The sequence below is a fragment of the Mustela nigripes genome, chromosome 17 (genome assembly GCF_022355385.1).
Source record: "Mustela nigripes isolate SB6536 chromosome 17, MUSNIG.SB6536, whole genome shotgun sequence".
In the NCBI taxonomy this organism is placed as follows: domain Eukaryota; kingdom Metazoa; phylum Chordata; class Mammalia; order Carnivora; family Mustelidae; genus Mustela; species Mustela nigripes.
Genome location: NC_081573.1, coordinates 8,100,424 through 8,123,660, shown reverse-complemented (window position 1 = coordinate 8,123,660; position 23,237 = coordinate 8,100,424). Strand labels below are relative to the sequence as shown.

At 55.1% G+C, this 23,237-nt stretch overlaps 2 protein-coding genes and 1 long non-coding RNA gene across 10 annotated transcripts; 2 read left to right on the top strand and 1 right to left on the bottom strand.

The window, feature by feature from the left end:
• Positions 1–1,069: 1,069 nt before the first annotated feature.
• Positions 1,070–4,894, top strand: PPM1N (protein phosphatase, Mg2+/Mn2+ dependent 1N (putative)). Of its 3 annotated transcripts, none has more exons than XM_059382474.1 (5): positions 1,070–2,050; positions 2,650–2,767; positions 2,845–2,950; positions 3,039–3,099; positions 4,269–4,894. In XM_059382474.1, exons 1-5 carry the CDS (start codon positions 1,133–1,135, stop codon positions 4,332–4,334), a joined length of 1,269 nt encoding a protein of 422 aa, XP_059238457.1. In that variant the 5' UTR covers positions 1,070–1,132; the 3' UTR covers positions 4,335–4,894. The 3 variants fall into 3 exon arrangements, with proteins under 3 accessions (XP_059238457.1, XP_059238458.1, XP_059238456.1); XM_059382475.1 differs by having other exon boundaries at positions 1,071–1,879; positions 4,266–4,893; XM_059382473.1 differs by having other exon boundaries at positions 1,072–2,050; positions 4,266–4,887.
• On the bottom strand, positions 1,966–15,538 carry LOC132005399 (uncharacterized). 3 transcript variants are annotated; one of them, XR_009400786.1, is made up of 4 exons: positions 10,553–15,538; positions 3,989–4,144; positions 3,787–3,910; positions 1,966–2,053 (listed from the first exon to the last, which is right to left on the bottom strand). It is a non-coding gene; the product is annotated as an uncharacterized LOC132005399 (long non-coding RNA). The 3 variants fall into 3 exon arrangements; XR_009400784.1 differs by lacking the exon at positions 10,553–15,538 and adding an exon at positions 8,422–8,861; XR_009400785.1 differs by lacking the exon at positions 10,553–15,538 and adding an exon at positions 8,422–8,861 and having other exon boundaries at positions 2,005–2,075.
• Positions 9,411–22,933, top strand: VASP (vasodilator stimulated phosphoprotein). Of its 4 annotated transcripts, none has more exons than XM_059382479.1 (13): positions 9,411–9,758; positions 17,172–17,343; positions 17,439–17,604; positions 18,647–18,740; positions 19,240–19,289; positions 19,443–19,681; positions 19,839–19,936; positions 20,521–20,572; positions 20,731–20,764; positions 20,980–21,025; positions 21,197–21,287; positions 21,882–21,939; positions 22,063–22,933. In XM_059382479.1, exons 1-13 carry the CDS (start codon positions 9,754–9,756, stop codon positions 22,098–22,100), a joined length of 1,143 nt encoding a protein of 380 aa, XP_059238462.1. In that variant the 5' UTR covers positions 9,411–9,753; the 3' UTR covers positions 22,101–22,933. The 4 variants fall into 4 exon arrangements, with proteins under 4 accessions (XP_059238462.1, XP_059238460.1, XP_059238461.1 ...); XM_059382477.1 differs by having other exon boundaries at positions 20,728–20,764; XM_059382478.1 differs by having other exon boundaries at positions 19,836–19,936.
• The last annotated feature ends 304 nt before the right edge of the window (positions 22,934–23,237 follow it).

Below are 23,237 nucleotides of genomic sequence, written 5' to 3'. Positions count from 1 at the left end.
CGGGTAAACACAGAGGGGCAAGGGAGGGGGCGTGGCTTTTCTACGAAAGGGGCGGGGCAAGGTTATACTACTGGGAGGAAAAGGCGTGGAAGGAGGTTTGAAGGGCGGGGCCTGATGGAAGGAGGCGCAGCCCCTAGCGGAAGAGAGGAGGAGCCTAGGGTAGGGCAGGGGAAGGGGCTCCCGGGAAGCATGGTTGAAGGTGCCTAGAATAAGAGCGAGGATCTCAGAGTGGGTTGGGGCGGAGCCAGGGGAGGCATTCAGGAGAGGGTGTAAAGACTACCGCTCTGAGGTACGGTCGGAGCTGAGATCCTCAGAGTGAGTGGGATAGCGGGCAGGTGAAACTACTCAGAAAGTTTGAGACAAGGGGAGGGGCTCAGATATGAGTGGGGCTTAAGTTAATTTAGAATTATGCAGGTAGTTAGGCGACGTCAAAGACCAAGAAGGTAGAGGCAGGGCCTAGAAAAAATAAGAAATTACAGGCTGGGGAGGGGGCGCGGCCCAGAAGGTAGACGTAACCTACCGAGAGGGGACCAGGCTCTCCAGAATGTGGAGACTGGGACTGTAGTTAAGAGGAGCTAAAACTGCGGAAATTAGTAGCTTCTGAGGCTGTGTGCTTGAATGGATGGGTAGGACCTGGAACAGACGCAACTGAAGTCCCAGGGCAAGACCCAGAAGTGCAGGGTTCGAACAGAATAAATAAAGGACTTAAAGCTTTTGAAACTGGGGGCGGGACCCCTGAGGTAGGAGGATCTTAGAGGGACCAAAGCTGGGACCCAAAGCTAAGAGTGTAGAGAACATTTCTAGAGTTCGTTTTCCTGCCACAGTTTACTTCTTTTACGACTCAGTTTCCTTTTCGTTAAATCAGAGATTATGTAAATAGTGGTAGCACATGGTAAGTGCTGTTTACTACTATTATTTTCGTGTGACCCAGATCCCAAACATCACTTTGAAGGTGCAAGAGAGAGGACACCCAGGAGTCCAGTCTCTTCTAGCAACTTGACTTGAGTGCAGGTCAAGGGCACAAGAAGGAGATTTAGGTGGTTTAAAATCTCAACGTGGAGGGGGTTAATGGGGGGGGGGGGGGGGGGTCCAGGTGCAGAGGGTGGAGGCTTCCTGATCCCAGGGCTGAAGGATGGCTGCCTTCGCCCGCCTGCTGGAGCGTCTCCTCTGGCCAGCCTCTAAAAAACAGGAGTCAGAAGAGGAAGAGGAGGAGGGGCACAGGACTCACCACGAGCCTCAGTCGCTCCAGGACGCGCCGCGATGCGTCCAGCGGCCGCACGGGGGTGCGGCAGCGTCTTGCGGCCTGAGCTTCGGGGCGAGCGCTGTGCAAGGCTGGCGCGCGCACATGGAGGATGCGCACTGCGTTTGGCTCGCGCTGCCCGGGCTACCTCCAGGCTGGGCATTCTTTGCGGTCCTCGACGGCCACGGCGGGACGCGAGCTGCCCTCTTCGGCGCGCGCCACTTGCCGGACCACGTGCTCCAGGCACTGGGCCCGGCGCCTGGCGAACCCGAGGGAGTGCGCGGGGCGCTACGCCAAGCCTTCCTGAGCGCAGACGAACGGCTGCGTGCGCTCTGGCCTCGGGGCGAGCCGGGGGGCTCCACCGCCTTGGCGTTGCTCGTCTCCCCGCGTTTTCTGTACCTGGCGCACTGCGGTGACTCCCGAGCGATGCTGAGTCGCGCCGGTGCCATGGCCTTCAGCACCGAGGACCATCGGCCCCTCCGGCCCCGGGAACGGGAGCGCATCCACAACGCGGGAGGCACCATCTGCCGCCGGCGCCTCGAAGGCTCTCTGGCAGTATCCCGAGCGCTGGGCGACTTTGCTTACAAAGAGGCTCCGGGAAGGCCCCCTGAGTTGCAGCTCGTTTCCGCGGAGCCTGAGGTGACCGCCCTGGCTCGCCAGGCTGAGGACGAGTTCGTGCTGTTGGCCTCTGACGGTGTGTGGGACGCGATGTCTGGTGCTGCCCTGGCGGGACTGGTGGCGTCGCGCCTCTACTTAGGCCTGGCCCCGGAGCTTCTCTGCGCGCAGCTATTGGACACGTGTCTGTGCAAGGTCCTGGGGGCGGGGCTTGGAGTCACTGAGGGTTAGAATTTAAAGGATCTAGGGAAAAAGGATTTTGAGGAAGAGGCTCCCTCAAACTAGAGGACGGGTAAGAGTCCACCATAGGGCGTGGCCTGCCGGAGTGGGCAGGGCCAAAATATGGAGGGGGCGGAGACTGAGGGCTGTCTTGAAGCGAGGTGGGAGAGCCCTGTGGTGCTGGATAGGTAAGAGGGAGGGACTTATCAGAAAGGGCGAGGCCTTTCGGAACGGGACTGCCCTGGGTTTTAGGAGTGGGTCCTGAGGTATGATTAGTGCCAGAAGGAAAAGCAACAGGGTAGCGGAGTGGGAGGAGCTTCAGCGGAGGGGCAGGGTTCCGTGATAGAGTGAGGCTAGGACAGTGAGGGGGGCGTGGTCTAGGTGACTGGTTCCAGTCCGAGGACTTGGTTTAGACTGGCAGATGAGTGAGACTTGAGAGCAATGGGCCTAATCAGACGGGAGGAGGGCGCTAGAACGCTGAGATTGTTGGGAAGCTCCAATTCCAAGGACAGGGAGCCCCGTGCTGGGGCATTCATCTGTGTCCCACCAGGCTCCCTTTTCTCCACTTTCTGCAGGGCAGCCTGGACAACATGACCTGCATCCTGATCTGCTTCCCTGGGGCCCCGAAGCCTTGTGAGGAGGCGATCAGGAAGGAGCTGGCGCTGGATGCAGCCCTGGGCCGCAGGGTCGCCGGTGAGCCGGCTCCAGGAGCCTAGCGGGAGGGGTGGTCAGCGGGCAAGGACACTCCCGTAATCCTGCCTCCCTCTCAGAGCTGTGTTCGTCTGCTCAGGAGCCCCCCAGCCTGAACACGGTTTTCTGGACTCTAGCCGCAGAGGACATCCCAGACTTACCTCCTGGGGGAGGGCTGTACTGCAAGTGGGGGGGGGGGGGGGCTGTGAGGTGGGATGGGGGGAGAGGTGGTAGAAGTAGGGTCCCCTCCTAAGGGCCTCTCTCTGCTCTCCAGGGCCACGGTCATTGCTGAAGCTTATTCTCGGCTCCGCCAAGCCTCAGGACGCCGCTGGCAGGTAAGGACCCCATGTTCTTGAATATTGCTCTTGGAAGCCTGTAACCCAGCCCTCCTACTTCCTTTAGTGTTGGGGAAATTCAAGGCCAAATTAGACAAGGGGCTTGCCTGATATATTAATAAATTCTCACTCCTAGCCCTAAAGCATTGTGCTAGACATGATGGGGGCAGGGGAGAGAGGAAAGCAGAAGCAGAGAAGAGACTGCTCCTCTTCTTGAGAAATGTGTCCCCTGCATTACTCTGTAAAGCCCCATCATCCCAAGCATCACCGCTTCCGCCCATAAATAAGGCAGGAAAATTCCAGGAATGTTTACAACTAATCTCAAGCCCTGAATGTGCTACAGAGACCATCCGGGGACATCTCTGAGGATGGTCTGGGTCTTAGATAAGTGGTGAACTGGACTCAGAGAGAGCTTGGAGCTTTGGGAAGAGGTGGTGGGTAGAGCCACTACCTAACTAAACTAAACTAAGGCAGGGGATGGGAGCCAGGGAGGAAATGGGAGGGAGGGAGCCAGGGCTCAAGCCCCTAGTCCTTGGCAAGGTAGAAAAAGGAGTTCAGGTAAATAACCCCCACCTGGGAGTGATTGATGATAATTCCTCAGCAGCAGTGGAGGTGTTTGTCAAGATTGTTTGATTTGCAATGGACAGAAACCCAATTTCACCTGGGAAGGCAAAACAGGGAACTTACTGGGTCATGTAATTGAAGACTTCAAGGAGCGAAGGCAGGACTACTCCAGTTGTCAGATGATGTTATCAGGAACCACCTCTTAGTTTTACTTTCTCATCTCTGACATCATTTGCAGGCAGGATCTCTGCAGGAGGTAGCAGAGAGTTGCAGCTCTAGCCTCCTAAGTGCCAGGAGCCCAACATCCCCAGCGAAGAGAGCTCACCAGGTTCCTAGTAGCAGAAGCTCTGGTTCTGCAGCTGGTTCTCATTGGCCACCCCGGACCACCTGTCTGACCAGTCACACCATCCGGCTCTGACTGGCCAGGCTGGGTTGGATGGGGACGTGTAGCGCTTGGGGCTGAGATCCACTCCACCCAAACCTGATGGATTGGGAGATGGGGAGATAGGAAAATAGGAGTGGTGATTCCAGAATAGAGGGGGGCAGATACTGAGAACAAAGAGGAGATTCTTAGTAGCCATTTCCCACCTTCTTTGTTCCAGAAGGGCCCACATGGGGCAGGAAAGCCCACTGGCACCCTTTCGGACTCTTCCTTGGACTCGGAGGCCTGACAGCTGTTGCCCTTTGGGGACCCTCCGCCCAGCCGGGGCCTCAAAGGAACTAAGGAAGAAAATTCTCCTTCCCCAGCTACACAGACCAGCGGAAGGAAGACAAACGGAGGGAGGAACCCCAGAATGCTTATTTCCCCTTCTCCTACTTCCCTCTCACAGAAAGTCTTAAGAGAAGGGAAATTCCTACCTCCCTCTGAACCGGGGGGGGGGGGGGGGGAGAAAGAAAAGAAAAGAAAAAGAAAGAAAAGGAGGAAAGAAAGGGGAAAAAAACCCACCCTAAATCAAATCAAGTGTTTTTGAAATATTTTGAGCTAAATGGACCCTTACATGATCACCCAGTTCAATAACCTTCTCTTCCTTCCAATTTTTCATGTTTTGGGAGGAGTTACAGAAGAGTATTGATTATTAAATTTTAATGATATAGAACTCAAAATAAAATAAATTTCTCTTGTAGAAAACAAAAACAACCCAGACATTGTCTAGTCATTTGGCAGATGCGTACTGAGGCACCTGCTGTGTGCGGAGGGGGAGGGGCTGCTCTCAGCTAGGCAGAACCACTGAGATCCCGCCCCTTCCCCTCCCACGGCGGGGGGTGGGGGAAAGGCCACCTCCTCCTCTGTTGGGAAACACTGAACAAGGTAACTGAGAGTATCTCAGATACTGATAAGTGTCTCAAGGAAAATAAAACAGGAGAGGGTGATAAGATGTCTAGGGGGGCTACTTTGTTGGTTTTGGTGGTTTTTTTTTGTTTTTGTTTTTTTTTGTTTTGTTTTTTTGATTGGGGAAAAAGTTCACCTGGTTCCAATTTCAAAGAGTGCAAAATGGTGTACAAAAATGAGATGTCGGGGCACCTGGGTGGCTCAGTGGATTAAGCCGCTGCCTCTGGCTCAGGTCATGATCTCAGGGTCCTGGGGTCGAGTCCCGCATTGGGCTCTCTGCTCAGCAGGGAGCCTGCTTCCCCTCTCTCTCTCTGTCTGCCTCTCCATCTACTTATGATTTCTCTCTATCAAATAAATAAATAAAATCTTTAAAAAAAAATGAGATGTCTTGGGACGCCTGGGTGGCTCAGTTGGTTAAGCAGCTGCCTTCGGCTCAGGCCATGATCCCAGGGTCCTAGGATCGAGTCCCACATCGGGCTCCTTGCTCGGCAGGGAGCCTGCTTCTCCCTCTGCCTCTGCCTGCCTCTCTGTCTGCCTGTGCTCACTCGCTCTCTCTCCCTGTCTCTGACAAATAAGTAAATAAAATCTTTAAAAAAAAAAAAAATGAGATGTCTTGGGGCACCAGGGTGGCTCAGTCAGTTAAGCATCTGCCTTCTGCTCAGGTCATGATCCCAGGATCCTGGGATGGAGCCCCACATTGGTCTGTTTGGAGAGCCTGCTTCTCCCTCTCTCACTCTGCCTGCTTGTGCTCTCTCTCTCTCTCACACATAAATAAATAAATTCTTAAAAAGAAGAAGAAAAAGAAAGCATCGGGTTGCTCAGTCGATTAAGCATCTGCCTTCAGCTCAAGTCATGATCCCAGGGTCCTGGGATTGAGTCTAGATCAGCTCCCTGCTCAGTGGGGACCCTGCTTCTCCCTCTCCCTCTGCAGCTCCTCCTGCTTGTGCTCTCTCTCTCTGTCAAATAAATAAATAAAATCTTAAAAAAAAGAAAAGAAAAGTCTTTATCCCCCCTACCCCTCAGCCACTCAGTTTTCCACCTGGGGTTTTAAACAGGGAAGCTCTCTGAGAAGGGGCCAGCCATGCAAATATCCCAGGGAAGCATTTCCCAAGGCACAGCCAGTGCAAAAACCTAGAGGCTGGATGGAACGTGGCATTTTCAAAATGAGGCTGGGGATGTCTTGACATGTCTATGACCATCAAATTGCCCATTCTCTATCCTATTGGTAACCACTGTACTGAGTTTGGCGTGGCTCTTTTCAGACCTTTTACTCTGTGTGTACACACATGTATGTGGGAACTTTGGTGTTTTCCTAACTATTTTCATACTGTAGATCACTTTAGTTATTTTTTTTCCCTCAGTGATACCTTGGAGACTAGTTTCACGCTATTTACAAACACCTCATTTTTTTCTTCACTGCTGCCCAGCAGTGTAGATAAGGGGATCTACAATGGTTTTCACTATCCATCCTCTTCTTGATTGACTTTTTTTTTTTAAGATTTTATTTATTTATTTGACAGACAGAGATCACAAGTAGGCAGAGGCAGGCAGAGAGAGAGGGAGGGAAGCAGGCTCCCTGCTGAGCAGAAATCCCGATGTGGGGCTTGATCCCAGGACCCTGGGATCAGACCTGAGCCGAAGGCAGACGCTTAACCCACTGAGCCACCCAGGCGCCCTGATGGACATTTTTTTTTAAAGATTTTATTTGTTTATTTGGCAGAGATCACAAGTAGACAGAGAGGCAGGCAGAGAGAGAGGGAAGCAGGCTCCCTGCTGAGCAGAGAGCCCGATGCAGGACTCGATCCCAGGACCCTGAGATCATGACCTGAGCCGAAGGTAGCGGCTTAACCCACTGAGCCACCCAGGTGCCCCGATGGACATTTTTTAAAAAAGATTTTATTTACTTATTTGACAGAGAGAGAGATCACAAGTAGGCAGAGAGGCAGGCAGAGAGAGGGGGAAGCAGGCTCCCCACTGAGCAGAGAGCATGATGCAGGGCTTGATCCCAGGACCCTGAGATCATGACCTGAGCCAAAGGCAGAGTCTTAACCCACTGAGCCACCTAAGTGCCCCGATGGACATTTTTTTTCTAACGATTTTATATCTTTATATGAGAGAGAGAGAGAGAGAGATAATAAACAGGAGGGAGAGACAGAAGGAGAGGGAGAAGCCGATCCTGTAGAGCAGAGAGCCCCACATGAAACTTGATCCCTGGATCCCAAGATCATGACCTGGGTCAAAGGCAGACACTTAACCGACTGAGCCACCTTTGATGGACATTTAAACTATTTTCAATTTTTTGCTTTGACATCGCAGCTGCTTGATCCTTGATCAATCTTCTTGTGTACATAGGTCAGTCTCTCTGGGTAGGGGTCCTGCCACCTGTTTTTTTTTTTTTTTTTTAAGATTTAATTTGTTTATTTGACAGAGAGAGACAGCGAGAGGGGGGACACAAGCAGCAGGAGTGGAGAGGGAAAAGCAGGCTTCCCACGGAGCGGGGAGCCCAATGTGGGACTCGATACCAGGATCTCGTGATTGTGACCTGATCGGAAGGCAGAGGCTTAATGACTGAGCCACCCAGGTGTCCCTTGCCACCTGTTTTGTATGGCACCTGAGCTAAGAATGGTTTTTACAAAAGGATGGGGGGGGAGGGAATTTGTGAAAGACACTAAGTCTGATATGCCCCAAATACTTACTATTTGGACCTTTATAGAAAATTTTGCTGGGATGCCTGGGGGGCTCAGTCATTTAAGCGTCTGCCTTCATCTCAGGTCATGATCTCAGGATCCTGGCATCCAGCCCTGCATCAGCCTCCTTGCTCTGCAGGGAGCCTGCTTCTCCCTCTGCCTGCTGCCCCCCCTGCTTGTGCTCTCTCTCTCTCTCTTTCTCTGATAAATAAATAAATAAAATCATAAAGAAAAAAGAAAGGAAACTTTGCTGCCCAAAATGCCAAGGTGGCACACGAAAGCACTAGCTCTCCCACGAAAGCTGAGCAACAGAGAGGAGAAAAAAGTTGCCCGAGGTCACCCAGAACTGGGGTTCTCATTCTGCTGGATTGAGTGAGGTATAAAAACTGATCACGTCTACCCCCGTACCCAAAGAACTCACAGCTGAGGAGACATAGTGGGAAATAATCATAACCTAGGTGAATTAGTGTTCAAGATGTCCCAGAGCAGGGGAGAGAAGGGGATATTACTCAGTTCTTTAGAGAAAAATTAATGTCAGAGCATGGCCTCGAAGGATGAGGTGAAGGAGGTCAGAACAGCACCCAGGTAGGTGGCTACGCTTGAATAAGGAGTGGGAAACGTGATTCCCTTACCTGGTCAACTGGGCCCTGTTGTTGGTTTTACACTCCTGCCTCGCACCCATGCACCACTGTGATTCTGAGCCGTCAGGCAAGAGGGTTACGGCCCAGATTTATTCCTTACCTCCAGACCTCAGTTTACCCATTTGGGCACGTTGCACTGATGATTTCCCAGGCATCCAGGCCAAGCCTCGGGCTCCGGACCCGGGCCAGGTGGCGCTCTACGGGAGGGGAGTGGCCACTAGCGGCGTCACATGGGGCGGGGCCTGCGGGACCCGCTGCGGAAGGCTGGGAGGGTGCTGGGGCCGAGCCCCAAGCTGCAGCATGGGGGAGGGGGTTCCCAGGAGCCAGCACTGGGGTGGGTGCCCCTGCCTCCGCGCGCCCTCCTATTGCTGGATGATCCCGCCATCCTCTGCGGGCGAAACTGAGTCACGGCGGGGCGTGCGTGGGGAGAGGTCTAGGGGCTTTATTCACACGGGAACCTGGGAGTCCCATCTCCACCCAGGTCCAGCGCTGCACCCCCACCCCCACCCCTCCGCTGTGAGTCAGCGGCCGGCCGCGCCCCCTCGGCCCACTTCCTCCTCACCTTCCCCTGGCGGGCTGGGGGCGGTGAGAAGGATCAGGCCCTCCCCGCCCATCCCCCTCCAGTGCTGGGGAACGGAGGGTTCACCCCTTAATAACCCTTCATAAATTGGCACAGAAGAGAGACGTTGCGGGTCTGAAGATAGCATTTAAGGGACAAAATTTGAGAGAACCTATGCTTCACCAGAGGATCCTCTTCGCCTACCCCCCCCCCCGCCCCTTCAAACTGAATAGAATGTGAAGAAGTGGAGAAATCGTTGGGGAGAGTGAGAAGAAATTGTGTCCCCGTTAAGATCAGCCTAAGAATTTCCATAGTGGAAGAGAACGAGGAATCAGGAAGAATCCCTTACCCTCCACCAAATTTGCCCCCTAATTTGCGGGTGACCCTCGGCGTGCATCCCTATGCAATAATGTTGGGGTAGAGGTAGATAGCGGAAGTCTAGGGTTCCGCGTTGCCCTTTTAAGCGCCCTTCACCGCCCCCCCCCCCGCCACTGTCTTGAGGTGTCCGCGGCCCCTTTAAGGCGCAGAGCATTGTGGGTGCGGGGAGTGGAATTTTGGAACGAAATGTAGCGAAGAGAAGTACAGTAGTAAGAGTAACATTGTACCCGCTGCCGGCCGAGGGGGCGCGCCGCGGACGGGACGCCGCACCCCCTTTCTGCCGCAGGGACCCCGGATCAAACCTCCAGAGGGAGGAGGTGCCTGAGGACCCGCCCCGGCCCCGTCCACGTTCCCCCCAGGAAGCCGGACTCTATGGGGCGGGACCCTGGGGGAGACTGAGCAGAATCTGGAGCCAGCCCCGAACCCCTGAACCTTGAGCCAGGGGCGCCCCGGGAGCACCCACCCGTGGGTGCGCCGCTCTCCTGCTGAGCAGCCATGAGGTGAGCCTCGAACTGTCTCCAAACCCTTCCGCTCTCAGCGCGGGCTCCCCGCCCCGCCTTTGTCCCCCCTCCCCCAGCTTGCTCCGGGCTGGAATTTGGGGACAGGACACTGGGGGCCTCTGATTTGAGGCCGAGCCCCCTTGGACCAGTTCCAAATACTGACCACTTAGCCATGACTCCTAAGGCTGGGGGTGGTGCCTGGGAGGTTCTCCTGGGAGCCCACAGATTTAGGGGCGCTCTGAGGACTCCCGGATTTCTTAAAGACTTTTCAGAGAACCTCCAAGTTGGCAGATACTCCCTGCATAGAGGCCAGGATTTACTCATGGCTCAGACTCCCCCCAAATCTTAACTTAGGGTCTGGGAGGGATGGGGGGACCGGTTTGGGGGTCCCTGGGACCTGGAAGAGAGATTTGAGACATAGACCTTGGTTTGCTGGGTCTCCCTTTACGTGGCGCTGGAAAAAGCCTTACCAAGTGGGACCTCGCTTCTTAACTTCGGGTACTTAACCCTAAATTTGGGGGGGGCTCTTGTCCTCCTGTGGAGGTTGGTGAGGATGGACCCACGGAACCAAACGCAGCCCAGAGGGTCTGGTTGGGACTCCCCTCCCCCGCCGCTCCCCACCTACATTCTGCTTAAAACAAGCGGTGCCTAGGACCGAGCTCCTGCGCTCAGCGCGGTGGGCGGCTCCCCGGCCCGGGGCCAGAAGGGCGGCCCCTCGCCCCCACCTGCGCGGTCCTGGAGAGGGAGGGGGCGCGGCAGCTGGGGGAAGAGGGGCCTTTGTCTTCCTGACTCACCTGTCGAGACAGCTGGTGTGGGGGAGCGGGCAAGGAGCGCTGTGGGCCGGCTGCTTTCCCCACCACGCGCCTCCCCCTCCTCTCATCACCACCCCCCTTCCTGGCCTTCGGGAGCTGTGGGGTTGGGAGGGGCGCTGTAAAGCTTCAAGGTCATAGCCCTCTCCCCCTGGGACTCAGGCTTCCAAGACAGTTCCAGCTATCTTCCCAGGAATTTAATCCTGGGGGTGGGGAGCCTAAAGGGGTTTTGTCGTACCCCGTCCTCCCTCGGAACTCCTGGGCTTACCTGAGGGCGGGGCCAGTGTGGGCTGGGGGGCTGGAGTATACCCTCCCCCATTCTCCCCTCCCCCCAGCCCCCCCATAATCCCTCCCCCGGGGACTGAGCCTGACAATACTATCTCCCTTCCTCCACTCTCTCGGGGACTTCCTGCCCCCAAAGCCCCCAGCTTGATGGGGAGGCCCCCGAGGAGGACTGGGGATTAACCCCCTGGTGACCACATCCTCCCTCTTTCCCCTTACGTTCTCATGCCTCTGCCCTCTGACATCAAGAGTGGCCCTGCTTTTTATGACCATTAGACAGTCCCCTCCTCATGCGTTCCTCCTGATGTGAAAGTGTTGGAAAATCTGGAGCCAGGAGGCAGCCACAGACACCCTCAAGGTCTCCTGCCTATCCCCATTATAGCAACATCTCTTCAAGGCCTGCCCTGGAGAGGGGGCATTTTTCGGGAGCGAGGCTCACTTCCCTCACCCTCTTCCCAGGGGACTCTCCTCTCCCACTGCTCCCCCGCCCCCCCCCCCCCCCCCCCCCCCCGCGTTTCCGGTCCCAGGCACCGTGGAAGGCGGATGGCGGATGTCCGAGTTAGTGCTGCCTCACTCACTGTGAGACCGTAAAAGGGCAGGAGCAGTGTCTGGGCCGGCCTCCCGCCCCCCTCCCCCAGTCCCCGAGGCCTGGGCCCTCCCACAGGGCCCCCCTACTGCTGGATGAGGCCAAACCTCCCACCTCCTGGGGGGTGGGCAGGAATCCCACCAGAGGGTTACTTTCACCTCCTGGAGGGGTCTTCCCCGCCGATGGCCACACCCAACTTGCTGGGCTGTGCCCCCTCTTCCAGAACAGCTAGGATTCAAAAGACCCATGCCCCTGTATGAGGACACCTGGGGAAACTGAGTCTCAAAGAGAGAAAGGTCTGCCCGGGATCCCTCAGCAGTTCACAGGCAGTTTTGAGGGAGGGGAGGGGACTGGGATCCTCTGATTTCTGTCGGGTTTGGCCAGGGACAGCCTTGGGGGCAGTTGGAAGACAGGATGTTAAAATGGAAAATTACAAGATACCGTTCTTTTTCTCCCAGTTTGACAAATATTTGTTGAGTGTCTGCTGTGTGCGGGACTCAGCTGGGATTCTGGGAAGGCTGAGAAAGGGGGCAGAGGTCTGAGAGTCTCAGGGTAGAAGGGACTCAAGAAGTATTTGGGTCCATTTCTTTCCTCTTCCAGTAATGGTAATTATTGTTACCTTAAATTTTTTTTTTTAAGAACAGTAAGAGACCATTTGATCAAACATCTACTCTGTGCCAGGCACTATATTATTATGACTGTGTCCCCACACCCCACCCGCGCACGGGACAACGGAGGCACAGAGAAATTAAGTAAATCACCTATTAAACTCAGTTTGGAAGTAGGCAACTCTGGATTTGAATTTAGGGCAGTCTCCAGACTATTATGCTGTGACAGAAAAAGGAAAATAAAACCACACGTAACATGGTTTTCTCTATATGAACACTTAAGATACTGCAGATAAGCAAAAAGAGCCCTTTAGCTTCCTGTTTATTTGTGGGAAACTGAGGCTTATTCGGGAGGAGGGACAAGAGTGAACCCACAGAAAACCAAATACCCTAGATCTGATTCCTTACCTAGGCTTGTTGCAAAGATTTGCAGTCTGGAAGGGTTGGAGTTGTGGGGTGAATTACAATTTTGGTAGGCTAAAGAGGCTGTGGGCTAAATCCCAAGGAGGGGGAATGAAGGGGTGAGGGAAGGGCAAGCCTCTAATCTGGAAGGCTTGAGTAAACCAGAGTGACTAGGCTTGATTGCCTCCAGTGATGAGAAACCCTCTTCCTCCTGTTTTGACGCTTAGCTGCCAGAGCAGAGTCTGTGCCAAGTTCCAGGTTCTGAGCTTAGGGTTTTTCTTATCGCTCTATATCCTTACAGCAAACCCAGTGAGTTTTGGTTTCCAGGGCTGGAAACTGCAGCTCAGAGACGTGAAGCCACGTAGCAAGGGAGTAACTTGTGCCCTTTGTCATCCGCCACATGTTTGCGAGTTTTCCAGAACTTAGGGACTTCTGGGGGAGGTGTGGGGTCCTGGGTTGGTTGGGAGTGACGGCTCTCTCCTGTCAAATCGAGGGGAGCCCATGGGAATCAGGCGTACCTCTGGTTCAGACCCGCTCCCTGATTCCTGGGCTGTGGGATTTTTCCATTCAAGCTTTTGCCTGGTTTAGAGTTGTATTTTTGAACCTAAGTAATGAATTAGTGTTTTCTAGGTAATACCTGCCCTTTGGTTGAAAAAGAGAAAAGAAATAAGCAATTCAAAAGGGTAAACAGCACAAAACATCCATTTCCTCCCTCCTTCCTCAGGCAGCCCAGTGGTGGGCGGGGGCCCTCCTCTGAGGCAGCCATGGGTAGCCTCCTGAGAAGCAACCTCTGCCTAAGTCACCTCACCTCCCCCAACAACCCCCCACCCGCGTGCAGATGTATTTATATCCCCTCACCTTTTTTTTTTAAACCTCTTATCCACACCAGTTTCTACCTCGCTTCTTAAAAAATTCAGCTTAGCTGTTCCCGCACCTTTTTTTTTTTAAGATTATTTATTTATTTGACCGAGAGAGAGAGAGAAAGAGAGAGAGAGAGAGAGATCACAAGTAGGCAGAGAGTCAGGCAGAGAGAGAAAGAGGGGAGGAAGCAGGCTCCCTGCTGATGAAGTTCTAGAGCCTAGGTGAGGTTCAGTGGGCTGAGGTCCGGAGCCGATGACCAAGAAAGAATTCTTTTTTTTTTTTTTTTTTAAGATTTTATTTATCAGGGGCGCCTGGGTGGCTCAGTGGGTTGGGCCGCTGCCTTCGGCTCAGGTCATGATCTCAGGGTCTTGGGATCGAGTCCCGCGTCGGGCTCTCTGCTCAGCGGGGAGCCTGCTTCCTCCTCTCTCTCTCTCTGCCTGCCTCTCTGCCTACTTGTGATCTCTCTCTGTCAAATAAATAAATAAAATCTTAAAAAAAAAAAAAAAATTAAAAAAAAAAAAAAAAAGATTTTATTTATCAGAGAGAGAGAGCACAGGCAGACAGAATGGCAGGCAGAGGCAGAGGGAGAAGCAGGCTCCCCGCTGAGCAAGGAGCCGGATGTGGGACTCGATCCCAGGACGCTGGGATCATGACCCGAGCCTAAGGCAGCTGCTTAACCAACTGAGCCACCCAGGCGTCCCCCAAGAAAGAATTCTTGAGAGACATCTTTGGTGCAAAATGAGTACAAGGCGCCAGCTTTTGCTTTGTCCTCAGTCAGCCTCGTGCTCCCTCATCAGTGCCAAGCAGAGAGCCCGATGCGGGACTCGATCCAAAGACCCTGAGATCATGACCTGAGCCGAAGGCAGAGGCTTAACCCACTGAGTCACCCAGGCGCCCCTGTTCCCTCATCTTTAAATGAGGTTAAGAACTTCGGTAGACCAGGGTTCAAATTTGAGCCCCTTTTCATTCTTGCTGGATGACATGGGACAAGCGTCTTCACCTCTCTGTGCCCATGGCTGCTCCTCTGTGAAAAGGGTGAGCACCAGAGCCCATGCCGTGAGGTCACGGGCAGAGGGGGGCCCAGAGCCTAAAACAGTGTCTGGGGCGCAAAGCTAACCCATGAACGTCAGCGCCTTCGTGGAGGAGAGTTTTTCCTTTTAACCATGAACAACTAAGTGGCGAAGGCATATCTGCTGTGTGCCGGGCAGCCTTCTGGTTTGTGGGGACATAGCTGGGAACAGAAAGAAAAGCAATCTCTGCCCTGACAGTTTGGTAGGGGAGACAGGGATCCGAAGGGCAGGATCCCTGCTGTGACTTATGGACCAGGACCAGAAGGAGGGGTTTTTCCAGATAGGGTAGTCAGGGAGGGCTTCTCAGAAGAGGTAGCATGTAAGTGGAGACCTGAAGGAGGTGAGAATACAGGTTGAGGAAGAAAAATGCACAGGCCTGAGGGGGTAATCTGTCTGGCAGTGCTGAAGGAGCAGCATGGAGGCCAGTGGGGCTGGAACAGAGAGGGCCGTGGGGCTGGAACAGCAAGCTTGAGGGAGGGAAGGGATGAGATCAGAGATCACACAGCTCACGCAGACCACAGAGAGAACTTGGCTTTTATTCTGCGGGGAGCCACGGGAGCTTTCCGAGAAGAGGAGGGACACAGTCTGACTTGTGTTCTAACAGGCTCCTTGTACTGTAATGGGGACACTGTGGCCTGGAGAGGGGCAGGACTAGCCTGGGGTCACTCCGCAGACGCCCAGTTCTCCAGCCAGGCCAGACACTCAGCAGGGCAAGTGTGCTTGGGAGAGCAAAGTGCAGCTAGGGTGGGGTAGCAACTCCAGCCCTGGGCTCCTGGCCAGAGTCTGCCCTGGGTGTGGGTGGCAGGTGTGGGCGAGGTCCTAACCTTGTCCTGCCAGGGGCACTGGGAGCCAGAAACAGTCCCCGCGGCTACACTTGTCTGGAAACAGCACCTGAAATTGGGGTAGGGCCCACGCAGTCTCCGACGGTTAAGACTGTGGACCTGAGAGCCAGGTGGCCCAGGTTCAAATGCTCACTCTGCTGCTTACCAGCTGTGTGATCCTGGCCAAGTCACTTGACCTCTCTGGGCCTCCAGTTACAGTCCTTACTTGCAAAACGAAGATGAAATAGGGCCCAGCTTGGAGGGCTGCAGTGAGAATAAAATGAGTGTCTCTGGAAAGGACTTTTGAGCGCCTGACTAGCCCAGTAAGAGGGAGGTGCATAATTGTATAAACTTAGGGGGAGGAACGGGGCGGGGGCGGGGGCAGGGGGCGGGGGCGGTGCTCAGCTTCCTGGCCTAGGAACCAGGAGCTGGGTCTGCCGAGGGGCTTTTCCTGTCCTGCCTTTAACAAGGCTAGCGTCACACCCCAGCCCCCAGCACCGGCGGAGCTGCCCGTGCGGGTATAATTTATCTCCCCGGAAACCCCTGACCACCAACTTCCTCTTTTCAGGAAAAAGTCTGCTGGGGGTTGGGGTGGGGTGGGGACTAGTGCTTCCCCCTGGTCTGTGTGTGACCTTGGGCAAGTCACTTCCCATCTGGAAGCCCGAGTTTCCTCATTGGGGGAGGGGGCTTGGGACTAGCCCAGAAGGACTGGTGGGGGCTCCCCAGCAGGTTGTGTTCTGGGTGCCCTGAAAGGGATGCTGACAGTTACTAAGCACTAGGTACGTGCCAGGCACTGTGCCAAGAGCTTTCTGTGCCCAGACTCCATTTTTCCCTCCCACTGCCCTGCGAATCGGCTGGAAGACCCCCACTTTGCCAGCCAGGAAGAAGAGTTACCTGGGTGGGAGGGTGGATTCCCTGAGTCACATGGAGTAGGCCTCTCAGTGAGGATTTGAACCCAGGTCTGTCGATGTGAGATCCTGAACTCTGAACCAGTTTCCTGACCCTTCCCCGCCAAGCCTGAGTCAGATGACGCTTTCTCCAGGAAGGCCTCCCTGACCCCAGGCCAGGGCAGGTGCTCCTTCTGGGCACCCCAGCCCTGGCTTTGGGTTGGCACCATCTGGGGACAGGAGCGTCTCCTGCCCTGGAGGGCGGGGCTGGGGCTCTCCGGATCATTGCCCAAGACCTCGGCTTGACAGAGCAGGGAGTGTCTGCTGATGGCCGCTGGTGCCCCGGGGGGAGCCGGACGGATGGGGCGGAAGAGCCTGGGATCTAGCATCCATGCCCAGCGTCCTGCAGACCTCACCCTTCCCCTCCTGGAGCCTTGGCTTCCTCTTCTGACCTGAGCAGGGAGTGGGGGCTGGGAACGGATGGGTCAAGCACCCTGGCAGAGACAGGGAAACCGAGTCTGGGAGTACCAGGCTAGTCCCCAGTGCTGCCCGGAGCTCCTGCTGGGTCCCCACTGTCCCACTTCTGAGTCCCCTCATCCAGTTAGCTCACCTGTGTTCCTCTGCATCTGTCTGTCCATCTCCCCACTCTGTCTTCCTCCATCTGTCTGTCTGTCTGACTCCCTTCCGTGCTTGTCGGTCTCTCCAGGCCCTGCCTTTCTGATTTGTTCCCAGTCTGTCTGTCTGTCTGTCTCTGTCTCTACCTTCTCCCCTCTCTCCCCACATCTGTTTGTTCGTATGTTTGTCTCTTCCCGTCTGTCTGACGCTTCCTCTCCCTCATGTTCCCAGTTCGCCTGTGTCTCTGTCTCCCTCTGTCCCACCTGTCAGCTTCTCTCTCCCAGGTTCTGCTTGGTCTCCCCATCCGCCTGTCTCTGACCTTCTCCCCTCTCAGGGTGTCTGCCTCCCCCTCACATGCTGGGAAGCCCTGAGTGTCCCTGGGAGACCCAGATGCAGGTGATGGGCCCCTTGGAGGGTGGGGGCCGTGCTCCCCTCTGCTAACCTGACCTTGGCCCTGCTCCCCTCCCCGCAGTGAGACGGTTATCTGCTCCAGCTGGGCCACTGTCATGCTTTACGATGACAGCAATAAGCGATGGCTGCCGGCAGGCACGGGCCCCCAGGCTTTCAGCCGCGTCCAGATCTACCACAACCCCACAGCCAATTCCTTCCGGGTGGTTGGTTGGAAGATGCAGCCAGAACAGCAGGTGAAGACTCTGCCCCCCTCTCCCTCTCCCTCTGTGGTCCCCAGCCCCCACCCCTGCAACCCTGCATCCTCACCCATCTTTCCCCTCCTGCCAAGGTGGTCATCAACTGTGCCATCGTCCGGGGTATCAAGTATAACCAGGCCACCCCCAGCTTCCACCAGTGGCGTGACGCCCGCCAGGTCTGGGGCCTCAACTTCGGGAGCAAAGAGGACGCAGCACAGTTCGCGGCAGCCATGGCCAGTGCCCTAGAGGCATTGGAAGGTGAGTCGGGGGGAGCTCCAGAGCCCTGCCTGGGGGCTGCCGTTTTACCACCCCCAAATCACCCCTTGTTCTCTTTAATTGCTTCTGCACTGCTCCCCTGGAGAAATCCAGTGAGAACTTTGTCAAGGCTCCTGTGTGCCCCTTGTGCACCCGGCGTAAAACACACACACACACACACACACACACACCCAGGGGCCCACCTCCCCGATCCAGATCTGAGTCTGGATCCTTCCAGGCCCCAGAAGGCCCCTGTGCCCTTTCACTAGGTCGCTGTTGTAGTGACGGGTCATGGGTTAGTTTTCTGGCCTCACTCTTGAGAAAGAGATCATCAGTGTTGGGATTTATTAAATGTGAGCGCGCACAGGTATTCTGGTTCGGTTGGGCCCCAGGTACGGCCCAAGCCTCTGCGTCTGTAACCCGGGCCCTGGTCATAAGGCTGTCCGTCCAGACTCCGAAGGGCGAGGCTTTAGGAGACCGTGGGGCATCCAGGGGCTGGGGCGGGGGGGGGGGGGGGGTGCTGCTGTCCGACTTCTCATCCCCCCAATGGCAGAGTCATTTGCTTTCTGGGGCAAGCTCCTCGCCATTGGGGAAGGGCTTGCTCGGTTGGGGGTACAGAAGAGTACGGTGGGTGGTTCAGGTTGTGGGGGGAGGAAGACACTCCCAACCTTTCAAGCATTTTTGGGCTGGGGTCTGAGTGGCGGAGACAGTGCTTAAGAGCCCTGATGCTAGAGATCAGCCTGAATTGATCTTGTTCACGCAAGCTCTGGTCTGCAAGGCGTGGGGCAGGTGACTGTGGGCTTCTGCTGGGAGTCATCACAGCACCGGCCTCATTTCTGCACGGACAAGGGAGGCTGGTGCCCTCCTTCATCCCGCACCCAGGCCTGACCTGCGTCCCACACTGCAGCCCCAGGGTCAGGGTCCTGGAGGAAGGAGGAAGCGAGCGCCTCTGGGAGGGATTCCTGGAAGAGCTGAGGGACAGTGTCACAGGGTGAGGCAGCGTTCTGGGGTTGACTCACCAGGCTTTTCTACTCTCGCCTTCCAGGAGGGGGGCCCCCGCCACCCCCACCACCTGCGGCACCTTCCACCTGGTCTGTCCAGAATGGTCCCACCCCAGAGGAGGTGGAGCAGCAGAAAAGGTGGGGCAGGCCCCTGGGTGGAGAACCGTACCAGCACCCGTGTTCTAGGATGTTCCAGAACCCCCGGCTCCCAGAGTGGAGAACGCTCCAGCGTTCACTTTCCACAATGCTCCTACTGCTCCCTGGGGAGCTAGAAATGAAGGGCTTTCAGAAAACCCCACCTCCAGGAGTCTGAGAAACTCCCCCACTCAGAGTTGCAGAACCTTCTGACCCCCTCAAGCCCTGGATTCCCGCATACCCCGAGTCCAAAAGTTGGTTGTTTAAAAGATCTGGGGCATTTTGTAATTCCCATGTTCCTGACAGTCTGATGACTGGAATGGTCACATCTCGGTCCCACCCTGTCCCTGCCCTTCCCCCCATCTCTTTCCTGGGCCCCTGGGGGAGGAAGGCAAGGGCAGGGATTGGCAGTCCACCTCCCTGGAGACCTGGGAGAGAAGCTGGGAGGTTGCTGGTCATCCCTGGGGCCCTGAGTGATGGCTGTTCTGTCACCCCTTCTCAGGCAGCAGCCGGGCCCACCAGAGCACATGGAGCGTCGAGTCTCCAATGCAGGTGATGATTGCTCAATGGCCTTGGGGGGGATGGAGGGGAATAGGGGGGATGGGGACCCGGGGTTGGGGGGGCTCCCTGAGGAGGGGTGCGCCAGCTGGATAATGAGAAGTGAGGCTCCTCTCTTAACACCCTCCTTTTCTGTGTTTCTTCCAGGAGGCCCACCTGCTCCTCCAGCTGGGGGACCACCCCCACCGCCAGGACCTCCTCCTCCTCCTGGTCCCCCCCCACCCCCTGGTGCCCCCTCAGGGGTCTCCGCTGCAGGGCATGGAGCAGGGGGAGGCCCGCCTCCTGCACCCCCTCTCCCCACAGCACAAGGCCCCAGTGGAGGGGGAACAGGGGCCCCCGGCCTTGCGGCAGCCATCGCTGGAGCCAAACTCAGGAAAGTCAGCAAGGTAAGGGGGCCACGCCGGGCAGGATGTGGGGCGACGGCTCTGATGGAATAATGGGATGAGGCCAGAGTTGCTGGGGATGGGGTGCATCACAGGAGGGCTGGAGGGGGCCAAGAAGCCCACCCATAAAGTCCCCTCCTCTTTGTAATTTCTCCAGCAGGAGGAGGCCTCAGGGGGGCCCTCAGCCCCCAAGACAGAGAGCACCCGGAGCACGGGTGGGGGGCTCATGGAAGAGATGAACGCCATGCTGGCCCGGAGGTGAGCCTGAGCCTGGAGCCATCAGTGCCTTGGAAAGCTCTGGAGAGAAACCCCTCAGACCCGCAGTTAGCACCTGGAGATTCCAGTTCAGTAGGGCGAGGTCGGGGGAGGGCTCAGATTCCGGCTTGGTCTGTTTCTTTGGGTGAAAGTTCCCTCTTTGACAGGCAGATTTGGGTATAATGCTGGAGATTCCATTCTCCTGAGATGGCTGAGATTTGGAACCACCGAGTTCCTCCAGAATTGCCTCCAGAATGTTCTGAAATCCAGAATTCTAGGACCTCAGGAGGTCTCCCCTTAGGAGAGCCTGCCTCAGAATCTTGGAAACTCCGATCCCCAGAATCCCAGCTGCCTGAGACAGAGACTTCCACCCTTAGAATTCTGTGATTCCTAAATGCGAGAATCGTAAGCCCCCACCCTAGTTGGAGAGCGGCACTCTTCAGTGACTTCTAAAACTCCAGTTTCCTTAGCCTTGGAGAATTCCAGAACTCTACACCTTAGACTCCACCTTTCTAGAACTCTGGTAAGAATTACTGAGTGGCTGAGGGAGGGCTGAAGTCATCTGTTTTTACCTGTCCCTCCTGCAGAAGGAAAGCCACACAAGTTGGGGAGAAACCCCCCAAGGATGAATCCGCTAATGTGAGTTAGGGGCTCTTCCTGCCATCCGCACCTTAGGCCATACCATTTGGGCAGGGCGACTGGGGAGGGCCGGGGGTGCGCTAGGAATGGGCGGGGTTTGAAGCCGGAGGAGGAGAATGAGCCCTCCGTCTCATGACAGTTTTATTTCCCACCAGCAGGAGGAGCCAGAGGCCAGAGTCCCAGCCCAGAGCGGTGAGTGAGCCAGTCTACCCTGCAGAAACTATGAGTCTCAGGGTGCCCTATTCTTACAGGGAATGCCCTCTGATGGGGGGAATCTGTGCAAACAATGATGGGAATTCGAGTCTCCTAAGAAGGTTCTTGGAATAGGAACTGATGGGTCTGGGGGGAAAGATGCAGGCGGGGCATTCCTTGTCCCTGATCTTCCTGATTCGTCGCCTTTCCCCCAGAACCTGTGCGGAGACCTTGGGAGAAGAACAGCACAACCTTGCCGAGGTGGGCCATCCATGCTGGGGCCCCACCCCCCTATAAATAGGAGGGATTTGCCAAATTTGTGTACCTTTCCTTGTAGGAAGGAGCACAATGGGACCCCCGGACCGGGAAGCAGGGGATCCTGACCCCTCTCTCTAACCTCATTTTTGTTCCAAATCACACCGACTCTCCTAGGATGAAGTCCTCTTCTTCTGTGACCGCTTCTGAGGCCCATCCCTCTACACCCAGCTCCAGTGATGAGTCAGACCTGGAGAGAGTGAAACAGGTAGCTTGGGGAGGGGCCCCGAGGTGAAGTTTGGGGGCCAGAAAGGAGCCATAGGAAGAAAGAAGACCTGGGTCCAAACTCTAACACCAACCTGCCCTGGGATTCTATGAAAAGGCCTCAGAAACCTCAGTTTTCCCACCTGAGAAAGGGAGAGATTGAATCAGAGCAGGGAGGACTCACAGACCACAACTCCTTTTCCTGTGCTGGGGACAGACCTTACTAATCTACTACTGCACTCGTTCCGGATGAGCACCCAGAGTCCTTTCCAGCACACTAGATCCAGACAGCCAGCATCAACTGGAACTGGCAGGAGACTGGATTGTATTTCCCAGCCCTGGTACTGGTTGCTCTCCAGTCCTTTTCATCTGGCTTCAAGGATCCAGAATTTCCCCCTAGAATTTTCTAGTTACTCTGTGGCCTTATCAGTGATGTCACTATGCGTGTTTGGTGTGTGTGTGTGTGTGTGTGTGTGTGTGTGTGTGTGTGTGTGTGTCTTGAACCTTCTACCTCTGGCCCTTCGGTCATTAAGACGGGGCAGCTTCATTTCTGCAGTCCAAGAGCCCTTTCTGATTGGTTATACCCCATTATTTCCAGGAGCTTCTGGAAGAGGTGAGGAAGGAACTACAGAAAGTAAAAGAGGAAATAATTGAAGGTGAGGTTGTTTTTTATTTTAAGCATATATTTTGGAGGCATTGCGCCTCCTGGAAGGGCCCCGTGTTGGAAGGGAAGGAGGAAGAGGCTCTGCCCCTGATCTCTGGCCCTTGTTTCCTTCCAGCGTTTGTCCAGGAGCTGAGGAAGCGGGGATCTCCCTGACCACAGGGCCCCAGAAGATCCCATATCTCCTTTCTGCACACCCGCCTGTTACCCCGCTTTCCCTGCCTTGACTTGACTTGGAATTGGCTGAAGACTACAAAGGAACGCATCTTCCCCACTCCCCCTCCTACCTGGAAAATTCCAAAGGGGTGTGGCTTCCTTGGTTTCCCCCCCACGCCCACACCCATACTGGCTGCTGATTGGCTGGGGAGGCCCCTGTCCTTTGCTCCCTTTGGTCCTTCCCCTCCGCCATCCCCTTGGGGCTGGTTCCTCTGTTGGGGATGTACCAATTAACCCCACAGTAAGGGGGAAGGAAAGAGGGAATTTCACATTCCCTTGTTCTAGATTCACTTTAACGCTTAATGCCTTCGATTTTTTGTTTTTTTAAGAAAAAAAAGTATATATATATATATATTTAGGTTGGGGGGAAGGGAAATTTTGTTTCTCTTTGGTTTTGATAAAATTGGGGTGTGGGGAATTTTTTTTTAAATGCTATACCCCAGGCTTGTCCCATTTGGGGCAGATATATGGGGGGGGGGGGGTTGTCCTACCACCTGGGGGCACCTCCCCTACCCTCACCCCAGGGAGCTCCCTTCCCTTTGGCTCCTTCCCCTTTTCTATGAGGAATTAAGATGCTATAACTTTTTGGAACCTCAGTTTTTTGGTTTTTTATTTGGGTAGGTTTTGGGGTCCAGGCCATTTTTACCCCCTGGGGAAAATAAGATGAGGGAGAAAGGAAAAGGGAAGGAAACTTCTCCTCTCCCACCTTCACCTTTAGCTTCTTGAAAATGGACCCCAACGGAATAAATCTGCCAGTTTTTTATAAATGTGAAGATTGCTGGATTGATTCAAAGGCCTGCTCTGATGAGGATGGGGGCTGCCCCTCCCACAGTAATCCACCTTCCCCTCCTCTTCCTCCTTCCCACCCTGTACCTGTTCCAGTTCCCAGATCTACCACCCTGAAAAAGCTAAGGACAGTCCCTTGCTATGTGGCATTGGGCAAGTCCTTTTGCTACCCCCAGGCCTCAGTTTCCTCATCTGGGAAACAGCTTATAGGATGACTCTGCCCAGTTCCCTCTGGGAATCCTCCCAGCTTCTCTGCTAAAACCAGTGAGCCTTGTACCCATTTTGCAGATG